We start from the raw sequence: 25,187 nt of genomic DNA, 5'->3' as shown, positions 1-25,187 counted from the left end.
TCTCTGGGTCATCCCCATGCACCAGCCCCAAGCATGCTGCACCCTACGTCAGACATGGACTGGCGATTCAATTCTTACATGATAGTATACATGTTAGAATTCCCATTCTCCCAAATCATCCCACCCTCTCCCTCTCCCTCTGAGTCCAAAAGTCCGTTATACACATCTGTGTCTTTTTTCCTGTCTTGCATACAGGGTCGTCATTGCCATCTTCCTAAATTCCATATATATGTGTTAGTATACTGTATTGGTGTTTTTCTTTCTGGCTTACTTCACTGTGTATAATTGGCTCCAGTTTCATCCATCTCATCAGAACTGATTCAAATGAATTCTTTTTAACGGCTGAGTAATACTCCATTGTGTATATGTACCACAGCTTTCTTAAAATAGGCCGTTTGGCAGAATTTTACTTCAGTGGAACCTATCTGTTTAAGGAATGTATGAAGCCTTTAAAATAAGAGCTTTAGAATCTTTAATGAATGGTGGAAATCTGTAGAATGGTGTCTGTTCGTCTTTATGCTCATAATTAAGAGGTTAACCAGAAGGTATGCAATTAAAGATGGGGAAAGAAAAAGGCGGGGGAGGGGGGGAAGAAAAGAAGTTAACTATATTAAAATCTCTCAAATCTGTATGAAATTTTATAATTTACTGAAGCTGGGTCTCCTGCATTGTAGGCAGATTCTTTACCATCTAAGCTACCTGGGAAGCCTTTATAATTTATAAGGTATTCATCTGCTATTCGTAACAATTGTGAGAATTTACTTCAGTTTATCAGAGGTTTACTGAGTAACTAAATTCGACCCTGGACCAGACACAGAGGAAAAGGAGTGAGTTTCAATCCCTGCCTTTAGGTAGTTGATGAGATATCAGTTGGATGACCAATGAACATGGTGCAGTTTGGTGAGAGCACCGTTAAAAGAGGATGTAGATGCTATGGGACAGTGAGGAAGTGAGGAGACGTTGCCAGGTCCAGGGTACGCATGAGGATGCTGGGACTCACAGAGTGACCTGTTCAGGGCTGCACAGTTGGCCAAGCTGCAGACAGGGATTGGAACTCACATTTTCAGTTTTAACTCAGTGACAGATGAAGCTGTCTGTTGGAACTGAATCTTTTCATTCAGCCATGCAGAGAGGCCCTGTGTGGGTTTGAAAGTTCCTGTATGTTTATGTTGGAATGAACTACTCTCTTTTTTTCTTGCCTTTCCAATAGGTCTTGATTACAAAAAGCTGACTGATGAAAACATGAATCCCCTTGAGGCATTGGAGCCAATCCTTTCAAGTCAGAATATCTTATCCATTTCCAAACTTGTTCCCAAAATCCCTGGAAAGGATGGCCGCATGCTTTCCCCAAGCTCTCTGTACACCATCTGGTTACAGAAGCTGTTCTGGACTGGAGACCCTCACCTCGTTAAACAAGTCCCAGCATCCCCCCAAGAGTGGCTGCACGCCTATGACATCTGCATGAAGTACTTCGATCGCCTCCTCCCAGGCGACCTCATCACTGTGGTGGACACAGTGACCTTTTCTCCAAAAGCTGTGAGCAAGGTAACCAAAAAGACAGCTCCGCGTAGACTGGCCGTTTTAGAAGAAGAGAATATTGCCCTTCTGGCCTGTCAATTTGTTCCTGTTACCTTTCTTGAAATGAGGAATACTTACATGGTGGGTGGTTTCGTGTTTTGCTGAGCATGACGTACGTTCACTGGGAGGTCATTTTCCTCTATCACAGTTGTACAGGTAGTCTAAACCAGGCTTGACGGTTGTAATTTGCACATCCATTTTGTGCATGTTATCGTTGTTCTCATAAGATGTCATTTTGTAGTTAATACTCCATCCTCTTCTTTCCAACTGACAAGTGGAAAGAACCTCCAGGGCCAAGCCCATGTTTCCTACATTCAGAGCCAGGCTACCAACTTGCTGCACTGAAAATCAAGATCTTAAAAAATTTTCACATTAATAACACTTTGGACGCGACTGGCTGGTAGAATTGCCTGGAGTCTGTGTGGCATTTTCCAATGTCCACTCTGTGTCTCGGTGAACACTTTAACTGGATTCTAAGTTCTGCTGTTGCTCCTTTAGCAATGTAGACTTTCGCATAAATAGACGGTATAGGTCCTTACCCTCCCCTTCTTGCCCCTCTCACCCAGACTCCCCTGCTTACCACAAATGTGGATTTCTCATTGCTTGGACATGGGGCATTGTCTCTCCTAGAAAATCTGACTGCTGGTCTCAGATCTAAACAGCATCATCTTTGGGACTTCCGTTCACTTTCTCTCCCCTGTCTTTGCTGCTACCTTCTCTTTCTACCTTCTCTTTTTACCAAGTTGCCCAGTCTGCCCAGGACCCTACCCCATGTATTTTTACTGTAGTTCATGTTAACTTGAAAACTGAGTGTAGAGTCTAAGAATCCAAGTCATTCCTTTGGAGATTGGCACAGTTGGAGGTTCAAACATCTACTAGAATTGATAGTTTTAGCTACTTTGCTAGATTAATAGTTGCGGGTAACCAAGAACTCCATTTCCTTATTATAACTCAATTAATTCAGTTAATAACTAGTTTGAAATTTTATAACCAATACGGTGAAAAGGAGATAATCATTTTTGTTATTGTTAAGAAAAAATCAAGGATGGATATAAAAGGATTTAGCATGGTATATCTGAAAAGAACACACACGTAGAGTTACAAGGCTTTGAACTTTGGACCTGCCACTTCTCAGTGCCTTGGTTTAGCCTCAGGAATCTCTGTTAGACTTCTGCCTCCTTAGGGCAGAGGCTGTAATTTGAATTTATGAAATAGATTATAGCATTGCCCTGATTTGAATAGGTGAGGAAATGAAATTGAGGTTCAACAAGGTTAATTTGGTAATAGAGGAGCTATGATTTGAACTCAGGGAGGCTTGTTCCAGGGTCTTTGCTCTTAAGTACTGAAGTATATTATTTCTAAGAAGTAGATCAAACAGCTAGAGTCAAGGGACCTGGAGCCTTTGTAGCAACTATGGGAGAAAAGTAGGGCTAGAGAGCCCCAGGCATTTTCAGTCCAAGTGGAGCAGCCTGTCATGGAATGGATTTTTCCAGAGCAGGGCTGCGTCTAAATGAGGAAGGCCGGGCCGGAGTCTTGCAGTGTCTGGGAAAAGACGAGAGTCCAGCAAACAGTGGCTAAATCTCCAAGAGTGAGAAGAAGTTGGAGTCCAGTTAAGTACTAGCAATACTGGAAGTGTGTTTTAGAGGGAAAGGGCTGAGCCAGGAGAGGTGTTGAAATCCAAGGAAATGGCTCCAGAGCTGGGTGGGACCTGTGAACCAGCTGAAGGAGCTCTACAAGTGAACAGACTGGCCAGGAAGATTGAGTGGCCCAGGCTGAAGAAGGTTTTATGTATTTTGTCTAAGGGCAGAGACAAAGCCTAGCATAGCCAGCCAAGGCCATGTTCTAATTGTGAGCAAGTGTGTGGGGGTGGACAAACAGCCTAGACTTTCCAACAGTGGTTATTTGCTCAGGGTTAAGAAAACCTAGGATTTAGATGCAGAGTCTACTCAGATTGTTATTTATGTTTTAAGTCAGACAATTTTAAGTTAGAGCACATTCTCATCGCCTTAGTTTCTTAATCGTGTATCTTTAAGATACCCTCCAACCACGAGAAAATATATGACCCAGTTGTCTGTGGGCATATGTGCACTTTTTCCGAGGAAAAGATGCATAGCTGACCCAGTTGGGATCGAGTCAGTTAATTGTGGTGGTGTTTTCTCCTCGCCCAGATGGTGTAATTCTCAGCAAGATATTTTGCTGTAGAATGTGTCAAGAGGTGGTTTCCTACTAAGTCAAGCTATAGAAAAGTAAGACAGCCCCATTAATTTGCTATCTTTAGCTTTATGTCTGTTCTTAGTTTATTAATTGGCAAGTTTAAGTTTTCCATTCAGAGAGGGCAAATACAAAGTTTCGGTGCAATGTGTCTTTGATATCACAAATGCTGTCCTAGAGAGAGATGGTATAAAATTCATGTTGAAATACAACCCTCACACGTCAGAGGACACATTTGGAAAAGGAAATGCGGCTGGATGTGGCCAAGTTTGCAAAACACCAGATGTTGCCACAGCTTGTACATGATATAAAAAATGTAAAATAAGTGTGTGTTACTCATATATAGTATGCAGTTTTCAAATGTGTACCCACATTTAATTCAGAGCCAAACTTTTGGAAAGAACTGGTGAACCCCTGCTAGAGGGCCTAACAAGTATTCAGATACTGGAATTCATAGAGGAATAGCCCTAAAGCCTGAATTTCATACCCATTCTGTGATGAAATAAGCCTGCTGAGGCACTTTGCCTTCATAATAATAGTCGCTTGCGCTAGCAGAATTCATAGACATTCTGGGGAAAATATTCACAAAACAACATTATGTCATGTAGGCTAAGACTGAATTTGCATGACATTCGAGGTGATGAATATGCAGAAGGGAAAAGAATACAAATGTTTCAAGTGCATTGGCTCTAGTTCTCAATTGCCGCTTTCCAGTTGAGTCAGGTTAGGGTTGCTCTCATATTGCTTTTCCAAATCAGTAATTAGAAACATTTTTATAGAAGGGCCAGAGAACGAGTTAGTGGGTTAGAAATCCAGGGAAATGGTCAGCAAAGCTGAAAAGCCGGTCAGAACACCATTTGCTTGGTTCAGACATGATGTGATTATAGAAGGGGGCTGCTGCTGCTGTTGTTAAGTCACTTCAGTCGTGTCTGACTCTGTGCAACCCCATAGATGGCAGCCCACCAGGCTCCCCCCAACCCTGGATTGTCCAGGCAAGAATACTGGAGTGGGTTGCCATTTGCTTCTCCAATGCATGAAACTGAAAAGTGACAGTGAAGTTGCTCAGTCATGTCCGACTCTTCGTGACCCCATGGACTGCAGCCTACCAGGCTCCTCCGTCCATGGGATTTTCCAGGCAAGAGTACTCGAGTGGGGTGCCATTGCCTTCTCCAATAGAAGCGGGCACTTGCGTGTAATCCCATCCTTTGTGTTCTGTGCTCAGTGCTCACTCTTAGTTGCTGGTAGAGCTACATCCAAAAATAAGGATGTGGAAAATACTCCTCCTATTTAGGAAGTGCTCCTCTGGAGTTTGCCCGAATCCTTCCTTTTAAAAGCTCGGTAATCACAGAATTAAAAGTGCCTTGTAGTGTCTTGCCCACTGCTTCTCAAACTGGATTGGGTAGGCGTTTGCTACCCGCTCCCCACCCGTGTGCACCCTAGGGTTCAGCTTCTACCAGTTTGTTCATTTGGGAAATGTTCTCTCCTTTGGGTTAGAGCAGAAAAATTCTTGAGAACCTCTTTAGTCTGACCTCTGACCTTGAGCATCATTTCTATTGTTAATTACACTACCTCTGCTTCTATATTTATTCACACACACACACACACGTAAGGAATCTTTCTTTCTCTTCTTTACGTTGCCCACTTTCTGGTTCTGCCTTCTGAAGCTCTGGAAACGGCACGAGGGCATCTCTTGTTCATAAGACTGTTTAGATTCTTGAACTAAGCTACTATTTCCTCCCTTATCCTATTGTCTAGACTACTTGCTGTAAAAATCTAGAAAAATAGATTTATCTTAAGAACCATGATATGATGTAAAATAAATTTTACTTCAGAAGTTTAAGTCACAAGCAAAGGGCTGCATTGTAGTTATAACTTCAGGATTTTTCCAGTGCTAATGCTGTCTGTTAACTAAGAATGGGAGTGCATTTTTCACCATAATGAACAATTGGTGTCAGAAATCTATGTAAAAATGTTTGCTAAGTCGCTTCAGTCGTGTCCGACTCTGTGTGACCCCATAGACGGCAGCCCACCAGGCTCCTCCATCCCTGGGATTCTCTAGGCAAGAATACTGGAGTGGGGTGCCATTGCCTTTTCCAGTAAAAATGTTTAGGAAATGCATATTTCCTTTTTGCATGGCATGATATATGACTTTCTGATGCATCAATCAAATGCATGCTATACAGATTTATTAAGTATTTAGGCTTTATTGTGTGCTGTATACTCCATTAGTTGCCATTGGAGACATCAAGACATAAAAGACATGCCTATAAGAAACTTAAAATTAAGGGTTTTTTTCTTTACAGTAAAATTATAGTAATTGAGAATTACTCTCCCTATGAAATTAGAAATTCGTTGAGAGCAATGATGTTGCCTTTTATCTCCAAAGTTCCAAGTATCTAGCATAGTATAAAAACAGATACTCCTTATAGTGGTTGTTAAAATAGTTATTATCATAAATGGACAGTTTTTACATCTTTTGATTTGTGAATGCCTTATTATTCTTAGCAATTATTGAAGATTCTAAACAACCTTTGTTTATGTAATATTTGTTGATATTTATCATATTAGAAATTAAAACCAACATATTTTAAAAATATATGTTTAATTCACTTAAGACTACCAATAATAGATCCATTTATAGGTTGATGATATAGCACCTTTTAATGGAAAATAGGCTCCAAAATCACTGCAGATGGTGACTGCAGCCATAAAATTAAAAGACGCTTACTCCTTGGAAAAAAAGTTATGACCAACCTAGATAGCATATTCAAAAGCAGAGACATTACTTTGCCGACTAAGATCCATCTAGTCAAGGCTATGGTTTTTCCAGTAGTCATGTATGGATGTGAGAGTTGGACTGTGAAGAAGGCTGAGCGCCGAAGAATTGATGCTTTTGAACTGTGGTGTTGGAGAAGACTCTTGAGAGTCCCTTGGACTGCAAGGAGATCCAACCAGTCCATTCTGAAGGAGATCAGCCCTGGGATTTCTTTGGAAGGAATGATGCTAAAGCTGAAATTCCAGTATTTTGGCCACCTCATGTGAAGAGTTGACTCATTGGAAAATACTCTGATGGTGGGAGGGATTGGGGGCAGGAGGAGAAGGGGCTGACAGAGGATCAGATGGCTGGATGGCATCACGGACTTGATGGACGTGAGTCTGAGTGAACTCCGGGAGTTCGTGATGGACAGGGAGGCCTGGCGTGCTACGATTCATGGGGTTGCAAAGAGTCGGACACGACTGAGCGACTGAACTGAATTGAACTGAATGGAAAATAGAAAGATAGTTATTTCACACACACGCAAAATGAAAACGTGACATCATTTTATAGTTACATGTCTGGCTTAATATTAATAGAACACAACTAGGTTCTCATGTTTGTTTCTATATTCAGTTTTTGTTGTTTGGGTTGAAGAAGATGAAGTTTTCAGCCTTACGCAGATACAAGGTTAGAAAAGGGAGGTGTGGTTTAATGGCCTGTGGTGTAATTTTGAGTGTTCTTGCCACACTAAAACTCTCAACAAATGATAGATTCTTACAGGCTAGTTGTAGTGTAGAATCAGAAACCCTATCCTTGATATCTCTGTGCTCCATTATACTAAAACTGTTGTTCTAGATCACACTTTGAATGGCTCTTTTACCGTGAATGATTTGGAATATAATGCATTAAGCATTTGGAAAATTGGCTCACTGAGTTATGCAAATCATCCAAATGTTGATACAGAGCCTTATATATCATCAACAAAATCACATGGATTGTTCTGAACACTCATCTCATCCAGTGAGTCTTTGAGTATTGGGAAGCTGTCATGCTCACAGTTGTGGGTACATGTTTTCCAAAATTCCGATTTTTGCTTGAAAGCTTAAGTTGTGTCATTGGCAATAAATACTGTGAGTTATTTTTCTTGAAGTGACAAGCTCACTTTGTTCATGTTGGAGAAAATGTTTGCCAAATATTCAAGTCTGAATAGCCATAATTTGTCTATTAAGTCGTTATTTCAAGCACAAATGGTAATGTATGCCAAAGCAGCTACTTCACCTCTTCATGACTGAGAGAGTCATTCAGACACTTTTTCTTTATTATATTTCAGTACACAGTGAGGCATTTTATGTGTATCTCTCAGTCCTTTGGAGATAATGCACTCAGTGGTTGAGATTTAATGAATTATTTTTACTCCTTCATCAAGAACATTCTCAAATGAAAATATCAGTGGAGACCACAGTGACTGTTAGGACAGCTTGATGCCACTTCCTTGATTGTGCTAAGTCCCCACAGTTTTATCCGCCCTTGCTTTTTTACCATCATCTAAGTGTCAACATGGTGAAAAAAGGTAAATAATGTTTTCATGTTATTATCAAAATAATTTTCACCTTGTGAACCTCTTGAAAAGAGTCATAAACCTTTGTGGTTTGTGGTCCACACTTCGAGAACCAGTTATAAGTTATTCTTTTCAAAACCACAGCCATCCTGGTGCCCACATGAAAGAGCATTTCAACTTTAAATACGTGTAATACAAAAAATAATGAAGATATGTCTGGTCAGTGCCTAAAGGGTTGTCTTGTAGTTCAGTTCCTCAAAATAGTGTAATTCCTAATCAGCTTTCCAAATGTAGAGGTGTCAGAAAGAACTTGAAAATGTAAATGGCATGTGTGCATGGTAATATCATGATATCACTCTATGAATTTTTGAGCTTGCAGTATATCTTTTCCATCTACAAAGTTTAGCTTTTATAATTTTTTTAGTGAACATGTACATTTTTTAATATTAATCAAGCTTAGCAGAGAGTTCTCTGGGAGAGGCATACATTCACCTCTTCCTTAGTTTCATTCCCAGGCCAGGATTTCGCTTTAGAGAAGAGGTGATTGATTTTTCCAGGACTTACATGCAGTAGAGTTTGGGGGTGATGATTAATCGTGGCTCCACTCCTTCTTTACTCACACCCCCTTTTAGAATTCAGGAGGATGAAAATGACTATCAACAATAAATACTGTTGGAAGAGCTGGAATTGGGGAACATGGCCTGGATCTGCAGCCCAATAGTCTGTCTTTCATGAAAGTTCACACTTGTTTGAAACTTGGTGTGTTAAGAACAGCTGCAGAAAGTCATTCTAGAAGGAAGCTAAAGATGGATGTGCACTGACAGGCAGGGCAGACTGGGGTTGGGGCATTAATGTGTGGCTCTGAAGTCTGCTCTCATCCACTAGGGAGGAGTCAGGAGAGGGGGAGAGGGATGCCCACGGCGCACTTGCTATAGTTTTGGTTGAGTGGAAATTTTCTCCTCATAATGGAAAGATGAGGAGAGGACAGTGGGCTTTTGGCTTGCTTATTAATTGGCTTGGTAATGAAACCTCTTGCCGGTGAGGGGAGAAAGGAGTCCAGAGTCTGTGGGGACCTGGTGCTGTTACCCACCCTGCCATGCCCACTCCCTGAGGCCACTCTTCTCGTCCCTGTGAGTCGTGTGGTACATCCTCCTGGGACCAGTCGTGGCAGTGCAACCTGTTGTAGAAAACTCCAGCCTAGGTCAGAAGAGACCCTCCTCCGCCTTCCTGTGGACAATGCTAATAATTCACTCTCTGTTCTGTTTCCTGATTTTTGCCCAATTGAACTGAAGATTAGAACTCATCACAAGTTTTAAGTTAAGCCACAAGCTTAAATGAGAGTAGAAATAGGCCAAGTATTACAGGTCAGCAACTTTAAAATGACCCAAATTTAAATTCCCATGATTAAATTCCCAGGGAGAAATTGACATCCTTAAAATCAAATCCACTTGCCCTTTTAGTTAAAGTTCAATTTCATCGAAATCCAAAATTCGTAAGTTCAACAAAAGTAAAGTTCAGAGATGATTTTCCTGGTTTCTGCTCAGTCTTACAAAGAGGGCTGAGTTAGGTGTCTGGGTGATAATTCAGGTTCTTTCAGCAGAATACACCTTCTTTCACTCTAGGAGTAGCTTCTTCAGCAAATCTGAAGTTAAATTAATCCTGCCCCAAGTTTTCCATGCATTTCATTTTTAAAACCCTAAAAGAAAAAGAGAAAAAAAAGTAAAACAGTATCAACCTCAACTCCATCACCTTGTAATTTAGAAAATTCAAGCAAATCACCAGCTCTGAAAGAGCCAAGCAAAATCCTGTTCCAAGTTCAATCCGGACATACATTCCTAGAAGGCTGGAAGAGGCCTGGTGGGGTGAGAGCAAAGGGGAGTCGACAGAAAACCGCCACTGGGTTTAACTTTGCCAGCATATCAGGTCAAACCACTTATCCAGAGATTGGGTGGGTAGGTCTCCCATCAAGAGGTTAACTGTGATGTGTATTCCCCATGGAGGAAAGAAAAAGTATCCACATTGTCTCCTCTCTGAGGCTGATTTATTTTGCATGTCCCCGTCTGCAGTCACTGCCTACCTAATTTCCATTTCCCCATTTAAGCTCTGTGTAACTCTCAGTTGTGTCCCAGTGGCTACTGTTGCTGTTTTTTATTCTATGAAATCTCACTTGTCTCGGAGACCTTTCTCTAGGGAGCTTTGCCACTCATGCCGATGTTTGTTTCTGCTGAAAGTCACCCTCAATAGATCTCTCAACTGAAATCAACATAAATGGTTTTGAATTCTGTGCCCCTAAGGACCACGAGAAGACTGCTACCTTTGCTTTGTGCTTGTCTGAATTGAAGTATTTCCATCATATCTTTGGGGCTTGATGGGGAAAGAGCAGTAAATAGTGTCTCGTCTTCCAAAGTTTCAGTCAGTTAAGAGTCAGAGGGATCAGCCAGATGAAGATCAGTTACTTTATTGTTGCGGGGGTTGGAGTGACAGCATGGTTGATTTTATACAGTCAGCCTTCCTCGTACTTGCTCCCTGCCCAGATCTTTGGACATCCCTGCCAAACACGAGGATATTTTATTTGGAGAGCATGAGTGCATCCTCAAGAGAGCTGCCTCCCACCTTGATTCCCACCCATGGGACCCCGAGCGGTGGCCTCTGGGTTAGTGCTGCCCAGTAGAACGGTGATGTGAACCACCTGTTGAATTTGAGAAGTTCTAGTAGTCACATTAAAAAAAGGTGACACAGAATAGGTGAAATTATCCTAAATGTTACCGTTTCAACCCAGGTCTCCTGCATTGCAATCAGATTCTTTACCATCCGAGCTACCAGGGAAGCCCATAAAAATATGAGCGAGATATTTCCACATTTTTGTGTTGCTGTTTTGTTTTTATTTTTTTGCCTGCTCTTTACCATCTGTTGCGGACTCACTTGTTAATAAAGACGAGTCGCATTTCAAATGTTCAGTAGTCACATGAATGTATTGGATACATAATGCCTCACTTGAACCAAAGTCCTCACTTATCCCACAGATGTCGGCCACCAGGAGGCCAAGAGCAGGAGAAAAGTCACAGGCACATCTCAGAAAGAAAGGGAAAGGACTAGCCACCCCTTGTCAGTGTCTTCCCCCTTGTGTCATCAGCTGTCCCTCCTCCTCCCCCGGAAGTGAAAGGTGAAGAGAGGAGCAGTACTTTCCTTCTCAGGACCAATCGGGGAATGTCCTCCTCTGCAGGCCTGGGTAGTAACTCTGCAAAGGACAGGAAAGTGGTTTCTGCCACACGTACTAAATGAAGGTCAAGCTAACAGTGAATTATAAGACCTCAGGTGTTATCTGTCATCTGCAGAGATCACTGCACGTGCTGTGTAATAACAGTGGCAATAGCTCCCATTTATTGTTCACTTATATGTACCAGAAGCTGGCTCTCCATTTGACCTCTCTAGTTACCATCACAGTGACCCTGCAAGGTTGATATTACATCTCGGTTTGAAATGAGCACATTGAAGGTTAGAGGTTAAGTAATTCGTTCAAGGTCAGAAGCAACTTAGTAGCTGAGTCAGAATTCCAATCCTAGTCTTATCTGTTTAGTGTTAGAGGTCTTCAGCAAATGATAATCTTTTTTCCTCAGGGAGGCACCGACTATTTTCTGAAGCAGATTGGATCCATTGATGTTATTTCTTATATTGAGTCCACATCTGCCCCTTATCTGGTTTCTTTTTTGTAACAAGAAATAGAAGCACTTCCTTCCTTGCTCTTTGAGAAATGGAATAAAAATACCATATATCCCCTAAGACTTTTATGCTCCATTTCTTCTTTATTCCTCAAATAGCCTGGATTTCATGTGTTTCAGTTATAATCACTTTTTCCTTGACACAATTTATATGTGTGTTTCTCCTTTAAAAAAAAATGGAGAAGATATGAAAAAGAAAAAAAAAGAAAATCGCCTCCATGTCTTACTTTTTCTAGTGCTGTTGTAACTGATTACCACACCCCTCAATGCTTAAATAATATCATTAATTGTCTTTAATTTTGTAGGTGAGAGATTGGGCAGGGGTCTCTGTGGGCTGAAATGCAGGATTAGGAAGGGCTCCATTGTTGTCGGAGGTTCCAGGGGAGAATCCAGTGGTGAGTGAAGGAAGTGAAACTCCCTTCTTTGGCTCGTGGCACCTCTCCTCCATCTTCAAAGCTGGCAACACTGCCTCTCTCTGATTCTCTGTGTTCACATACTTCTTTCCCATACTTCTCTCCAACCAAAGCCAGGAAAGGGTCTCACTTTCAAGGACTCATGTGAAAAGATGGGAGCCTGCATGGAAAGCCCTGGATAATCTCCCCATTGCAGGGACTGGACCATTAATCACATCAGCAAAGTCCTTTTGCCATTACCATAGCATGTTCGCAGATCTGAGGATTAGGATGTACCTCTTTGGGGACTGTGATTCTGCCACCCTCTACTTTTATATGTAATAAGGTTCTAGACACTTCAGTTCAGTCCCTCATTTGTGTCCTACTCTTTGCGATCCCCTGAACTGCAGCATGCCAGGCCTCCCTGTCTATCACTGATTCTCGGAGTTTACTCAAACTCATGTCCATTGAGTCAGTGATGCCATCCAACCATCTCATCCTCTGTCATCCCCTTCTCCTCCTGCCTTCAATCTTTCGCAGCATCAGGGTCTTTTCCGATGAGTCAGCTCTTCACATCAGGTGGACAAAGTATTGGAGTATCAGCTTCAACATCACTCCCTCCAATGAATACTCAGGACTGATTTCCTTTAGGATGGACTGGTTGGATCTCCTTGTAGTCCAAGGGACTATCAAGAGTCTTCTCCGACACCACAGTTCAAAAGCATCAATTCTTTGGCACTCAGCTTTCTCTATAGTCCAACTCTCACATCCATACATGACTACTGGAAAAGCCAGAGCTTTGACTAGACAGACCTTTGTTGGTAAAGTAATGTCTCTGCTTTTTAATATGCTGTCTAAGTTGGTCATAAATTTCCTTCCAAGGAGCAAGCATCTTTTAATTTCATGGCTGCAGTCACCATCTGCAGTGGTTTGGGAGCTCCCAAAATAAAGTCACCCACTGTTTCCAGTGTTTCCCCATCTATTTGCCATGAAGTGTTGGGACCAGATGCCATGATCTTAGTTTTCTGAATGTTTAGCTTTAAGCCAACTTTTTCACTCTCTTCTTTCAATTTCATCAAGAGGCTCTTGAGTTCTTCTTCACTTTCTCGCATAAGGGTGATGTCATCTGCATATCTGAGGTTATTGATATTTCTCCTGGCAGTCTTGATTCCAGCTTGTGCTTCCTCCAGCCCAGCGTTTCTCATGATGTACTCTGCATAGAAGTTAAATAAGCAGGGTGACAATATACAGCCTTGACGTACTCCTTTTCCTATTTGGAACCAGTCTGTTGTTCCTGGTACAGTTCTAACTGTTGCTTCCTGACCTGCATACAGATTTCTCAAGAGGCAGGTCAGGTGGTCTGGTATTCCCATCTCTTTTAGAATTTTCCACAGTTTCTTGTGATCCACACAGTCAAAGGCTTTGGCGTAGTCAATAAAGCAGAAATAGATGTTTTTCTGGAACTCTCTTGCCTTTTCGATGATCCAGAAGATGCTGGCAATTTGGTCTCTGGTTCCTCTGCCTTTTCTAAAACCAGCTTGAACATCAGGAATTTCATGGCTCACGTATTGCTGAAGCCTGGCTTGGAGAATTTTGAGCTTTACTAGCATGTGAGATGAGTTCATTGTGCAGTAGTTTGAGCATTCTTTGGCATTGCCTTTCTTTGGGATTGGAATGAAAACTGACCTCTTCCAGTCCTGTGGCCACTGCTGAATTTTCCAAATTTGCTGACATATTGAGTGCAGCACTTTCACAGAATCATCTTTCAGGATTTGAAATAGCTCAACTGGAATTCCATCACCTACACTAGTTTTATTCGTAGAGATGCTTCCTAAGGCCCACTTGACTTCATATTCCAGGATGTCTGGCTGTAGGTGAGTGAATACACCATCTTGATTATCTGGGTCATGAAGATCTTTTTTGTACAGATTTTCTGTATATTCTTGCCACCTCTTCTTAGTATCTGCTGCTTCTGGTAGGTCCATACCTTTTAGTTTCTTTACTTTAAAGTTAATATGTTTGATCTTAAATAAACTAAGATCCACTGACTTACATATAAGAAAGTATGTATGCATTATGGCACTATATCAGCTTTAAGTTTGTTTTTTTTTTCAATACCAAAATGGAAAAATGATAAAAAGTATTGAAAAAAAAAAAACCAACAAACCCTTAAAGCTGATGTAGTTCCATAATGCATACATCCTTTCTTATATGTAAGTCAGTGAATCTTAGTTTATTTAAGATCAAACATACTAACTTTAAAGCCAAAGGAACTACATGCATGTCTTTCTAATTACTGGTATATGTGTGTATATATCCACATTGATCTTTGTGTATACATTACAACAGTGAATGAAGATCTTTTGATCTTCATAATTTTTTTTAATTGAAAGGATGCATGTCAAATGCATGTTTGTCTCAGAAGACACTGTTTCTGAAGATCCTTTTCTGAATGAAAAGTTCCTTTCTCATATATTTTTTTAGGACTATTTTTTAGAGCAGTTTTGGTTCACAAGAAAATGAAGAGGAAGGTACAGAGGTTTCCTAGTTGTTCCTGCCCCTATACATGTTTAATCTCCCCCGCTTTCAAGATCCCTCACTAGGAGATAACATTTTTTTTTTCAATTGATAAACCTACGCCTGACACATCATCATCACCCAAAGCCCATAGTTTACCTTACAGTTCACCTTAGTGTTGTTCTGTCTGTAGATGTGGGCAGATGCATAGTGACATTATTATCTGACCACATTAGAATATCAGAGTATTTTCATTGCCCTAAAAATCCTCTGTGTTCTCCCTATTCATGAGGCCCCCCCACCCCCAAACCCCTGGCAACCATTGTCTTTTTACTGTGTCCATATTTTTGCCTCTTTTAGAATGCTGTATAGTTTATACTTTCATATAGACTATAGCTATGTACAGTCATATGCTACATAGCCTTTTCAGATTGGCTTCTTTCACTTAGTAATACACGTTTGAGATTCTCTGTGTCTTTTCATGGCATGGTAGTTTATTTCTTTTAAATGCTGAATAATATCCCATTGTGTGGATGTACTGGTTTATTTATCCATTCACCTACCACAGGACATGTGGTCATTTCTTAAGTTATGTCAATTATGATTAGAGCCGTTGTAAACGTTAACATGTAGGATTTTATGTGGATGTAAGTTTTCTGCTCTTTTGGATGAATACCAAAGAGTACAATTATATGGTAAGAGTGTGTTTAATTTTGTAAGAAACTTCCAAACTGTCTTCCAAAGTGACTGTACCATTTTGCATTCCCATCAGCAATGAATGAGAGTTCTTGTTTCTCCACATCCTAGCCAGCATTTGATGGTCTCAGAGTTCTAGATTTTGGCCATTCTGATCTGTCTGTAGTGGTATCTCACTACTTTTTAAATTTATGTTTCCCTGAGGATATATGATACACAGTATCTTCTTACATGTTTATTTGCCATCTGTATATATTCTTTGGTGAGATGTGTTTTAACGTCCATTGCCCATTTTTTAACTGGCTTGTTTTCTTGTTGTTGTTTTAAGAGTTGTTTGTATATTTTATATAACAGTAGTTTATCAGATGTGTCTTTTGCAAATATTTTCTTCCCATCTGTAGCGTGTCTCTCACTTTCTCCACATTATATTTTTCAGAGCAAAAGTTTTTAATTTTAGTAAAGTGTAGTTATCAACTATTTCTTTTATGGATTATGTCTTTGGTATTATATCTGAAAACTCATATCCCTACTCAGGCCATCTATATTTTATCCTATGTGATCTCTTAAAAGTTTTTAGTTTTGTGTTTTATGCTTAAGTATAATGTCCATTTGTAGTTAATTTTTGTGAAAGATGTAGGTCCAGGTTTAGATTGATTTTTTTTTCCTTCGTTTTTTTGGCATGTGGATGTCCAGTTGTTCCAGCACCATTTGTTGAAAAAACTGTCTTTGCTCCATTGTATTGCCTTTGTTCCTTTGTCAAAGATCAGTCAGCTGTATGTATCAGGTATACTCATATGTTGTCCATTCCCCCCCCTAACTTTTAATGGTGTTTGTTGTTGCTATTTTATAATCATACTAAACGTGACTTTTGGAGAAGGAAATGGCAACCCACTCCAGTATTCCTGTCTGGAGAATCCCACGGACTGAGAAGCCTTGTGGGCCACAGTCCATGGGGTCACAAACAGTTGGACACAAGTGAAGTGACTTAGCAAACTTGACTGTAAAGCATTACATTTACTCAGTTTTACAGGGTGACTGAATATTAACTTATAATTTTTTCTCCTATAATCTCATAAGTATTTTGCCTGTTTGTCTTTGGTTTTGATGTAGTCAACATTTGACTCATTTTATTTCAAACTGAGTGAGTTTTATCCATTCCAGATACATTGAGAAACTGTTTATGTGAGCACATTTTCAGTACCATTGTTCTAGATGCTGGAAACAGATAAAAAAAGACTACTAAGCTCCTTGCCCTTTCAAAGCTCACAGTTGATTGGGATAAATGTATGAATACATGTCAAATGAATGTATAATTTAATATAAGAAGTATCATTAAGGATATTAATAAATACTGTGTGTTCAAAGAAAGAGATAATCAGTAAATGTTTATTGAATGTCTTCTATATTCCAGGCATATATTTGTTACTAATGCTACATAGTAGTGATTATTTCAGGGTTTTTAAATGTGCAGTATATATTGCTCTCATCTGACCTTCAGCTAGATTGTATATATTATTACAGTTGTAAACATTATCCTTCCATTCTTGTTCTTTAATGCCTTTTCATTTAAGGCACCATTTTCTTCTGTTTTCCAAGGTGAGAGTTTTGTTTGATAAGCATATCCTACCTATCTTGACAAAAATGCAAAAAGCCAGGAGCTTAGGAGATAAGCAAAAAGGAGCAAATCTAAAAAAGAATTGTCTTTCCCATGTGATTGTCAAAGGCACAGAATAAAAGGAGCAGGTAGAATACTTAAAGGGTAGAAAATAGTTTTTGAAGCATAATATGATATAATATAATTTATTCATAAATAAAACATAGACAGTCCTGTGAAAAATGACCTGTTATAAGACTCTAAGGAAAAGAAAGGCTGGCCTGTTAAAAGTCATACGTGGTCTTTCCATTTCCAAAGTTGATTATTTGCCCACTTGCCCTTTAAAATGGAAAATCCACAAATTTCCCTAGAAGTCAGTCTGGTTTTCCTATTTGGCACAGGATCTCTTCAAGTAGACATCATTGGCTACTTTGTTCATTCATTGACCAGATGTCTTTTGAGTCAATGAATAGGCTGAGAAAGACAGCCTGTGCGATGACCCTTAATGATCTTTACCTTCCAGTGTTTAATCCCCTGTGTGATCTCCTCCCTTTGAGTGTAGACTGAACTGACTTAATTCACTTTTTTTTTTTTTAATTTTAAAATCTTTAATTCTTACATGCGTTCCCAAACATGAACCCCCCTCCCACCTCCCTCCCCACAACATCTCTCTGGGTCATCCCCATGCACCAGCCCCAAGCATGCTGCACCCTGCGTCAGACATAGACTGGCAATTCAATTCTTACATGATAGTATACATGTTAGAATGCCATTCTCCCAAATCATCCCACCCTCTCCCTCTCCCTCTGAGTCCAAAAGTCCGTTATACACATCTGTGTCTTTTTTCCTGTCTTGCATACAGGGTCATCATTGCCATCTTCCTAAATTCCATATATATGTGTTAGTATACTGTATTGGTGTTTTTCTTTCTGGCTTACTTCACTGTGTATAATTGGCTCCAGTTTCATCCATCTCATCAGAACTGATTCAAATGAATTCTTTTTAACGGCTGAGTAATACTCCATTGTGTACATGTACCACAGCTTTCTTATCCATTCATCTGCTGATGGACATCTAGGTTGTTTCCATGTCCTGGCTATTATAAACAGTGCTGCGATGAACATTGGGGTACATGTGTCTCTTTCCATTCTGGTTTCCTTGGTGTGTATGCCCAGCAGTGGGATTGCTGGGTCATAAGGTAGTTCTATTTGCAATTTTTTAAGGAATCTCCACACTGTTCTCCATAGTGGCTGTACTAGTTTGCATTCCCACCAACAGTGTAGGAGGGTTCCCTTTTCTCCACACCCTCTCCAGCATTTATTGCTTGCAGATTTTTGGATCGCAGCCATTCTGACTGGTGTGAAGTGGTACCTCATTGTGGTTTTGATTTGCATTTCTCTGATAATGAGTGATGTTGAGCATCTTTTCATGTGTTTGTTAGCCATCCGTATGTCTTCTTTGGAGAAATGTCTATTTAGTTCTTTGGCCCATGTTTTGATTGGGTCGTTTATTTTTCTGGAATTGAGCTGCATAAGTTGCTTGTATATTTTTGAGATTAGTTGTTTGTCAGTTGCTTCATTTGCTATTATTTACTCCCATTCAGAAGGCTGTCTTTTCACCTTGCTTATATTTTCCTTTGTTGTGCAGAAGCTTTTAATTTTAATTAGATCCCATTTGTTTATTTTTGCTTTTATTTCCAGAATTCTGGGAGGTGGATCATAGAGGATCCTGCTGTGATTTATGTCTGAGAGTGTTTTGCCTATGTTCTCCTCTAGGAGTTTTATAGTTTCTGATCTTAACATTTAGATCTTTAATCCATTTTGAGTTTATTTTTGTGTGCGGTGTTAGAAAGTGATCCAGTTTCATTCTTTTACAAGTGGTTGACCAGTTTTCCCAGCACCACTTGTTAAAGAGATTGTCTTTACTCCATTGTATATTCTTGCCTCCTTTGTCAAAGATAAGGTGTCCATATGTGTGTGGATTTATCTCTGGGCTTTCTATTTTGTTCCATTGATCTATATGTCTGTCTTTGTGCCAGTACCATACTGTCTTGATGACTGTGGCTTTGTAGTAGAGCCTGAAGTCAGGCAAGTTGATTCCTCCAGTTCCATTCTTCTTTCTTAAGATTGCTTTGGCTATTCGAGGTTTTTTGTATTTCCATACAAATCTTGAAATTATTTGTTCTAGTTCTGTGAAAAATGTGGTTAATTCACTTTTAACAAGCAGAATATGTACAGCAAAAGTGACAGGATGCCCTTTACAAAATTAAGTTATGACAAGACTGTGGCTTCTTTCTTGGGTGCCGTCTCCCCTCCTTGGGTCATGCACTCTTGGGGAATCGACGCCCCTTGTTGCGAAGAGCCCAAGATGGCCAGTCACCATGGAGTAACTGTGGTTACGCGTCTCCTGCCACCCAACCAAGCGACCTGATGAAACCGCAGAACTGACCAGTGGTTCATTTCTAGCCTAGTGAAAGATCTTAATCTAGAGAGGCACCTAGCTAAACCATACCAGATTCATGAATCATAGAACTGTGAGACAATCAATGTTTTAAACTTCTAAATTTGGGTTATTTTTTATCCAAGAATGGAAAAACGCCATCAGTGCCTCCTGTGTATCAGAAATTGTTCTCAGTGCTAGGAATATAGCTGTGGTCAGATTCAGAAGAGTTCTGTTGCCAAGCAGACAGCCTGTGTTTAACAGGCCCCTTTGACTGCTTCCTTCAGGAGGGATTGTGGGTATGGCATCCACTCTGAGTATTGTGACCTTTAGAAGAAGCCTGAGAATTGGCCATTGGACTATCTGTCAACATTACCCTGTAACAATAAGAGGGACTAGTGTTTTCTTCTGAAAGTCTTTCATAGTCATCTAGGCTAACTGTGGATGTGGATTAACCGTTTTCCTCTTCACATCCAGCCCTCAAATAAGATACTATAAGAAGGGGAAGGTGGTGTTTATTGTAATGTTACTCTGTGAATTGTCCTGCCACCTCTGTGAAATAAATACTTTTATCATCATTTTAAGAGATAAGAAAATTAAAGCTCAAGGATGTTAAATGACTGCTCCATGAGACTGCTCATGAGACTGTGTCTTGTGAGCTAGACGTGACCAAGTCAGGATTCATCGATAGGCCTGCTCCCCAAATCTTGCTTCCCATGGCCTCCCTCGACTGAGAAATTTGGCTGCAAAAGCCCATCTTGGGTACTCGTGATTATTGGCTTGACTGGCAAGCTGAAAACTCATTCTCTGTTTGTGCTTGGAAATTATTTCAAATTGGCTATGGTAATAATTTAGTAAGATTGAAAATTGGCCGAAAGACCATGTTTGCCATCCAATCATAAATGATGATGCCTCTGTTGCTGAGAAGGAGTCTGGCGGGCGCTCAGCTGCTGTGTGTTTCTGCAGCCCTTGCAGGCTTCTCCATGAATAAAGCACAAAAAAGAGTATATGCTCCTTCCTGGGAGGCTTGTGGGCTCTAAATTCACAGGGGGTAGACGTCTTGGGGAAGACAGAAGAATAAATCAGCAATCTTAGAATAATGTACAGCAAATATCAAAGTGTATTTTAACATTTAAAAAAGAAAAAAAGAAAGGAGAAAAATCCAGAAATAACCTGCCGACTGAAATGTTATTCTCTGCCTGGCTGACTTCAGGGTTCTGAATTTTTCGTTGTTCAACCATAAATCTTCAGTGATGTGGGTCCCCCTCTCCTCCTCCATTCTTTGTTCATCCTACGATCCCTTCTCTCATTTATTAAGTACCTTTTAAACTTATAAGCAGATTTATCTTCTAATTGCCATTTTATGAATACTTTCTCTTGCCTGTGCAGTAAAGGGATTTATAATGGAAAGTCATGCCCTCTCCACTCAGCTGGTGCCAAAAGCTTTTCAAGTAATGGTACCCAAAGAAGATCCCTGTCTAATTGCAGCCATCTCAGGATGCTGGTTGTTTCTGCCTACTTGACAGTCAGCAGGAACTCCTCATAGATGGAGACGGTAAACAAATATAATAGTGAAGGATTCAGAATTGATATGATTGATGACTTGTAATGTGGTAGCAGTGAGGTAAAAATGGTTAACAGTTAGTTAACCAGCCAGAAAAGGCCTCATATTAGATGAGGTATTTGAGCCCAGTCTTAATAAATGAGGGTGTTTGTTATGCAGGGAAAAATGAAAAGAGGAGAGGCATTCCAGGTAGATGTGGCAGTTTGGTACAGGCATGGAATAATCTAGTGCCTTCAGTTGACTACAAGACATGTGATATAAATAGAAGTATCTTGATGAGGCTACAAAGAGAAGAAAGAGCCTGGTAATGAATGAATGCTTACCTGGCTAAAGGTTTTAGACTATCCTGAGAATGGACCAATTAGTCGTAAATTTTAGCCTGGGTAGTGACAGTCTCCAGATTCTTGCTTTAGAAAGATCACCTTGGTGATGATCAGAGAACGGAACAGAAGGCACCAGCTTGGACACAGGGAAACTCCAGTGTGAAGGCCAGTGTGGTGTTTTATGGGAGAGATGAAGATGGACCGGAGAGACATTGACACGAGACTGACTCAGTTTGTGCTAGTTACTGGAGTGCAGGCATGTGTGCTATATCTCTGCTTTCATATTGCATTTCTGTAAATATCCTTTGAGGATGCTATTTAACCTTTTGCTCACTGAATCACCTAGCAAAATTCCTTAATCATAGTATAACCAGCTTTTTGCCCAGCATATGTCATCTGATGAGCGAGTTTTTCATCCCATCCATATGTGTGGAAGACTATGACGAATCAATGCCACTTATCAAATGATAAAATTTCCATGAGCAGAACAGAGTAAAACACTTTTAAATTAACACTGACCCTGGAAAATCTGGAAAATTCTCTCCATTAATATTGTCGCCATCCCTTCATTCTTTCTGGACTTATGTCTCCACTGATCTCCAGTAACATATTAGGCACCTACTGACCTGGGGAGTCCATCTCTCAATGTCATATCTTTCTGCCTTTTCATACTGTTCATGGGGTTCTTGAGGCAAGAATACTGAAGTGGTTTGCCATTCCCTGGACCTAACAGAAGCAGAAGATATTAAGAAGAGGTGGCAAGAATACACAGAAGAACTGTACAAAAAAGATCTTCATGACCCAGATAATCACGAAGGTGTGATCACTCCCACTCACCTAGAGCCGGACATCCTGGAATGTGAAGTCAGGTGGGCCTTAGGAAGCATCACTACGAACAAAGCTAATGGAGGCAATGGAATTCCAGTTGAGCTATTTCAAATTCTAAAAGATGATGCTGTGAAAGTGCTACACTCAGTATGTCAGCAAATTTGGAAATAGCAGTGGCCACAGGACTGGAAAAGGGCAGTTTTCATTCCACTCCCAAAGAAAAGTAATACCAAAGAATGTTCAAACTACTGCACAATTGCAGTCATCTCACATGCCAGTAAAGTAATGCTCAAAATTCTCCAAGCCAGGCTTCAGCAATACGTGAACCATGAACTTCTTGATGTTCAAGCTGGTTTTAGAAAAGGCAGAGGAACCAGAGATCAGATTGCCAACATCTGCTGGATCATCAAAAAGGCAAGAGAGTTCCAGAAAAACATCTATTTCTGCTTTATTGACTATGCCAAAGCCTTTGACTGTGTGGATCACGATAAACTGTGGAAAATTCTAAAAGAGATGGGAATACCAGACAACCTGACTTGCCTCTTCAGAAACCTGTATACAGGTCAGGAAGCAACAGTTAGAACTGTACCAGGAACAACAGACTGATTCCAAATAGGAAAAGGAGTGCGTCAAGGCTGTATATTGTCACCCTGCTTATTTAACTTCTATGCAGAGTACATCATGAGAAACGCTGGGCTGGAAGAAACACAAGCTGGAATCAAGATTGCCGGGAAAAATATCAATAACATCAGATATGCAGACCATGGCAGAAAGTGAAGAAGAGCTAAAGAGCCTCTTGATGAAAGTGAAAGAGGAGAGCGAAAAAGTTGGCTTAAAGCTCAACATTCAAAAACTAAGATCATGGCATCTGGTCCCATCACTTCGGCAAATAGATGGGGCAACAGTGGAAACAGTGTTAGACTTTATTTTGGGGGCTCCAAAATCACTGCAGATGGTGACTGCAGCCATGAAATTAAAAGATGTCTACTCCTTTGAAGGAACGTTATGACCTACCTAGACAGCATATTAAAAAGCAGAGACATTACTTTGCCAACAAAGGTCCGTCTAGTCAAGGCTCTGGTTTTTCCAGTAGTCACATATGGATGTGAGAGTTGGACTGTGGAGAAAGCTGAGCACCGAAGAAATGATGCTTTTGAACTGTGGTGTTGGAGAAGACTCTTGAGAGTCCCTTGGACTTCAAGGAGATCCAGCCAGTCCATCCTAAAGATCAGTCCTGGGTGTTCATTGGAGGGACTGATGTTGAAGCTGAAACCCCAATACTTTGGCCACCCGATGCGTAGAGTTGTCTCGTTTGAATACTTTCCCACCCTGATGCTGGGAAAGATTGAGGGCAGGAGGAGAAGGGGACGACAGGATCAAATGGTTGGATGGCATCACTGACACAACAGACATGGATTTGGGTGGACTCCAGGAGTTGGTGACGGACAGGGAGACCTGGTATGGTGTGGTTCATGAGGTCACAAAGAGTCGGACATGACTGAGCGACTGAACTGAACTGAAGTGAATATTGTGGCCTCTCATCATATCAAATTAAATTGTGGTGAATCTTAGACACATCGTGAAGTTCTTTGAGTGGCAGCACTGTGATGAATAGAGAGACAGGTTTGTAGTTAGACCTTCTTGAGTTCCCGTCTAGCTCGACCTTGGGAAAATGACTCTTGAGTTTTCTCCTCTATATAATGGGGAATAATAATTACTCCTATATAAATATAGATTAATTTTAGAATGTTTTTAGACACAAGTGAAAATCCAATTAAATTAGCTTAACTGAGCAGAAAATTTCCTGGCTTATGTAACTCAAAAGCTCAGAGGTGGGGCTGACTTCAGGGTTGGGTGATTCAACAGTGAGTGGTCATCACGAGCCAGTTTCTGTCTCTTTTCTCTGTGGTCTGTGGTGGTAGCTTCACCCTCAGGCTCTTTGCTTCAGTGCACTGACTGATGGAAACAGGCTACATCACTTCCTAATCCATACACACCAGGTAGGGTGAGAAAGCTCCACGTGCGCACAGAAAAGAAAACGTGAGCCTCTCACTCAGGGCTTATCTCACCCCCGAACAGATTCCTGTGGCTTTTGGTAGTCAGTTGGCCCGACCACCTGAACTAACCACTGTGGTGAGAGGTGTGGGATTACCGTGAGTGGTCTGACTGCATCAGGACTAACCCTAGGCGGTCCTGAGTCAGTCGCATGCCCATTGCATGGTCAGCATTTACTAGACAAGGTATGGAGTGGACGTCAGGGAGACAAGCACGGTATCTGGGACGGGCACCTTGGATAACCATTGTGGAGATTAAATAAAATAGCAAGAATAAAGATCTTGGTGTCAGTAGGTGCTCAGTACCAGTTCAGTTCCCCTTCTGCTTTTCTTTATCCCTCTTTCTGTTTACTGTCACCTAGAACATCTAAAAATGACATTTTAATTCCTTTCAGCCCAGTTTCAAATATCTAGCAACAGTTCAGTTTGGTTTTGAATGATCCAAAATAGTTGTAAGAGTTAGAATAAGATCTAGATTTTCGTACTTACACTTGTTTTTGACATAAACTCATTAGATCTACTTAAAATGCTCTTAATAATAATAGTTTGTGTTGTGTATCCCATGCATGCATATGATAGGAAAGATTTTTAAATGGAAAATGTGAGTGAATGCTTTCACAGCCCCAGTGGACAGGAACCTTCATTACTGACTGCAGGAGCATCTCATTTCTAACATTCTTCATGGCCCTCTTTGTTAAGATAAAGGTGACCTTCAAGTTGTTGAAAAACTTAGGGATGTATTAGCTATGTCAGTGCTGAAAGTAAACAGTACAAAGGATAGGGCCATTTACACTTTGCTGAAGAATGATAATATTACTGTGATTATTACATAAGGGAAAAGGCAAAGATAAAGTGGCCTCTGTGTCCTGCATGATTCATTTTTATTATATAAGCAATTGACAGTTAAAGCAGAGGAGCAGAATTCTACTGTTGATTTTTTAAAGTATATGATTCAC

At 40.5% G+C, this 25,187-nt stretch overlaps 1 protein-coding gene across 1 annotated transcript in view; it reads left to right on the top strand.

The window, feature by feature from the left end:
- NBAS (NBAS subunit of NRZ tethering complex) overlaps positions 1-25,187 on the top strand; it is a 341,977-nt gene that overhangs the window by 244,674 nt on the left and 72,116 nt on the right. Inside the window, exon 44 of the mRNA XM_069580217.1 lies at positions 1,211-1,545. Within this exon, the coding sequence (XP_069436318.1) occupies positions 1,211-1,545 (335 nt within the window). The remainder of the gene's footprint in view (positions 1-1,210; positions 1,546-25,187) is intronic.

Source organism: Ovis canadensis, chromosome 3, assembly GCF_042477335.2.
Source record: "Ovis canadensis isolate MfBH-ARS-UI-01 breed Bighorn chromosome 3, ARS-UI_OviCan_v2, whole genome shotgun sequence".
Taxonomy (NCBI): Eukaryota; Metazoa; Chordata; class Mammalia; order Artiodactyla; family Bovidae; genus Ovis; species Ovis canadensis.
This window is presented reverse-complemented; position numbering and strand designations above follow the sequence as displayed.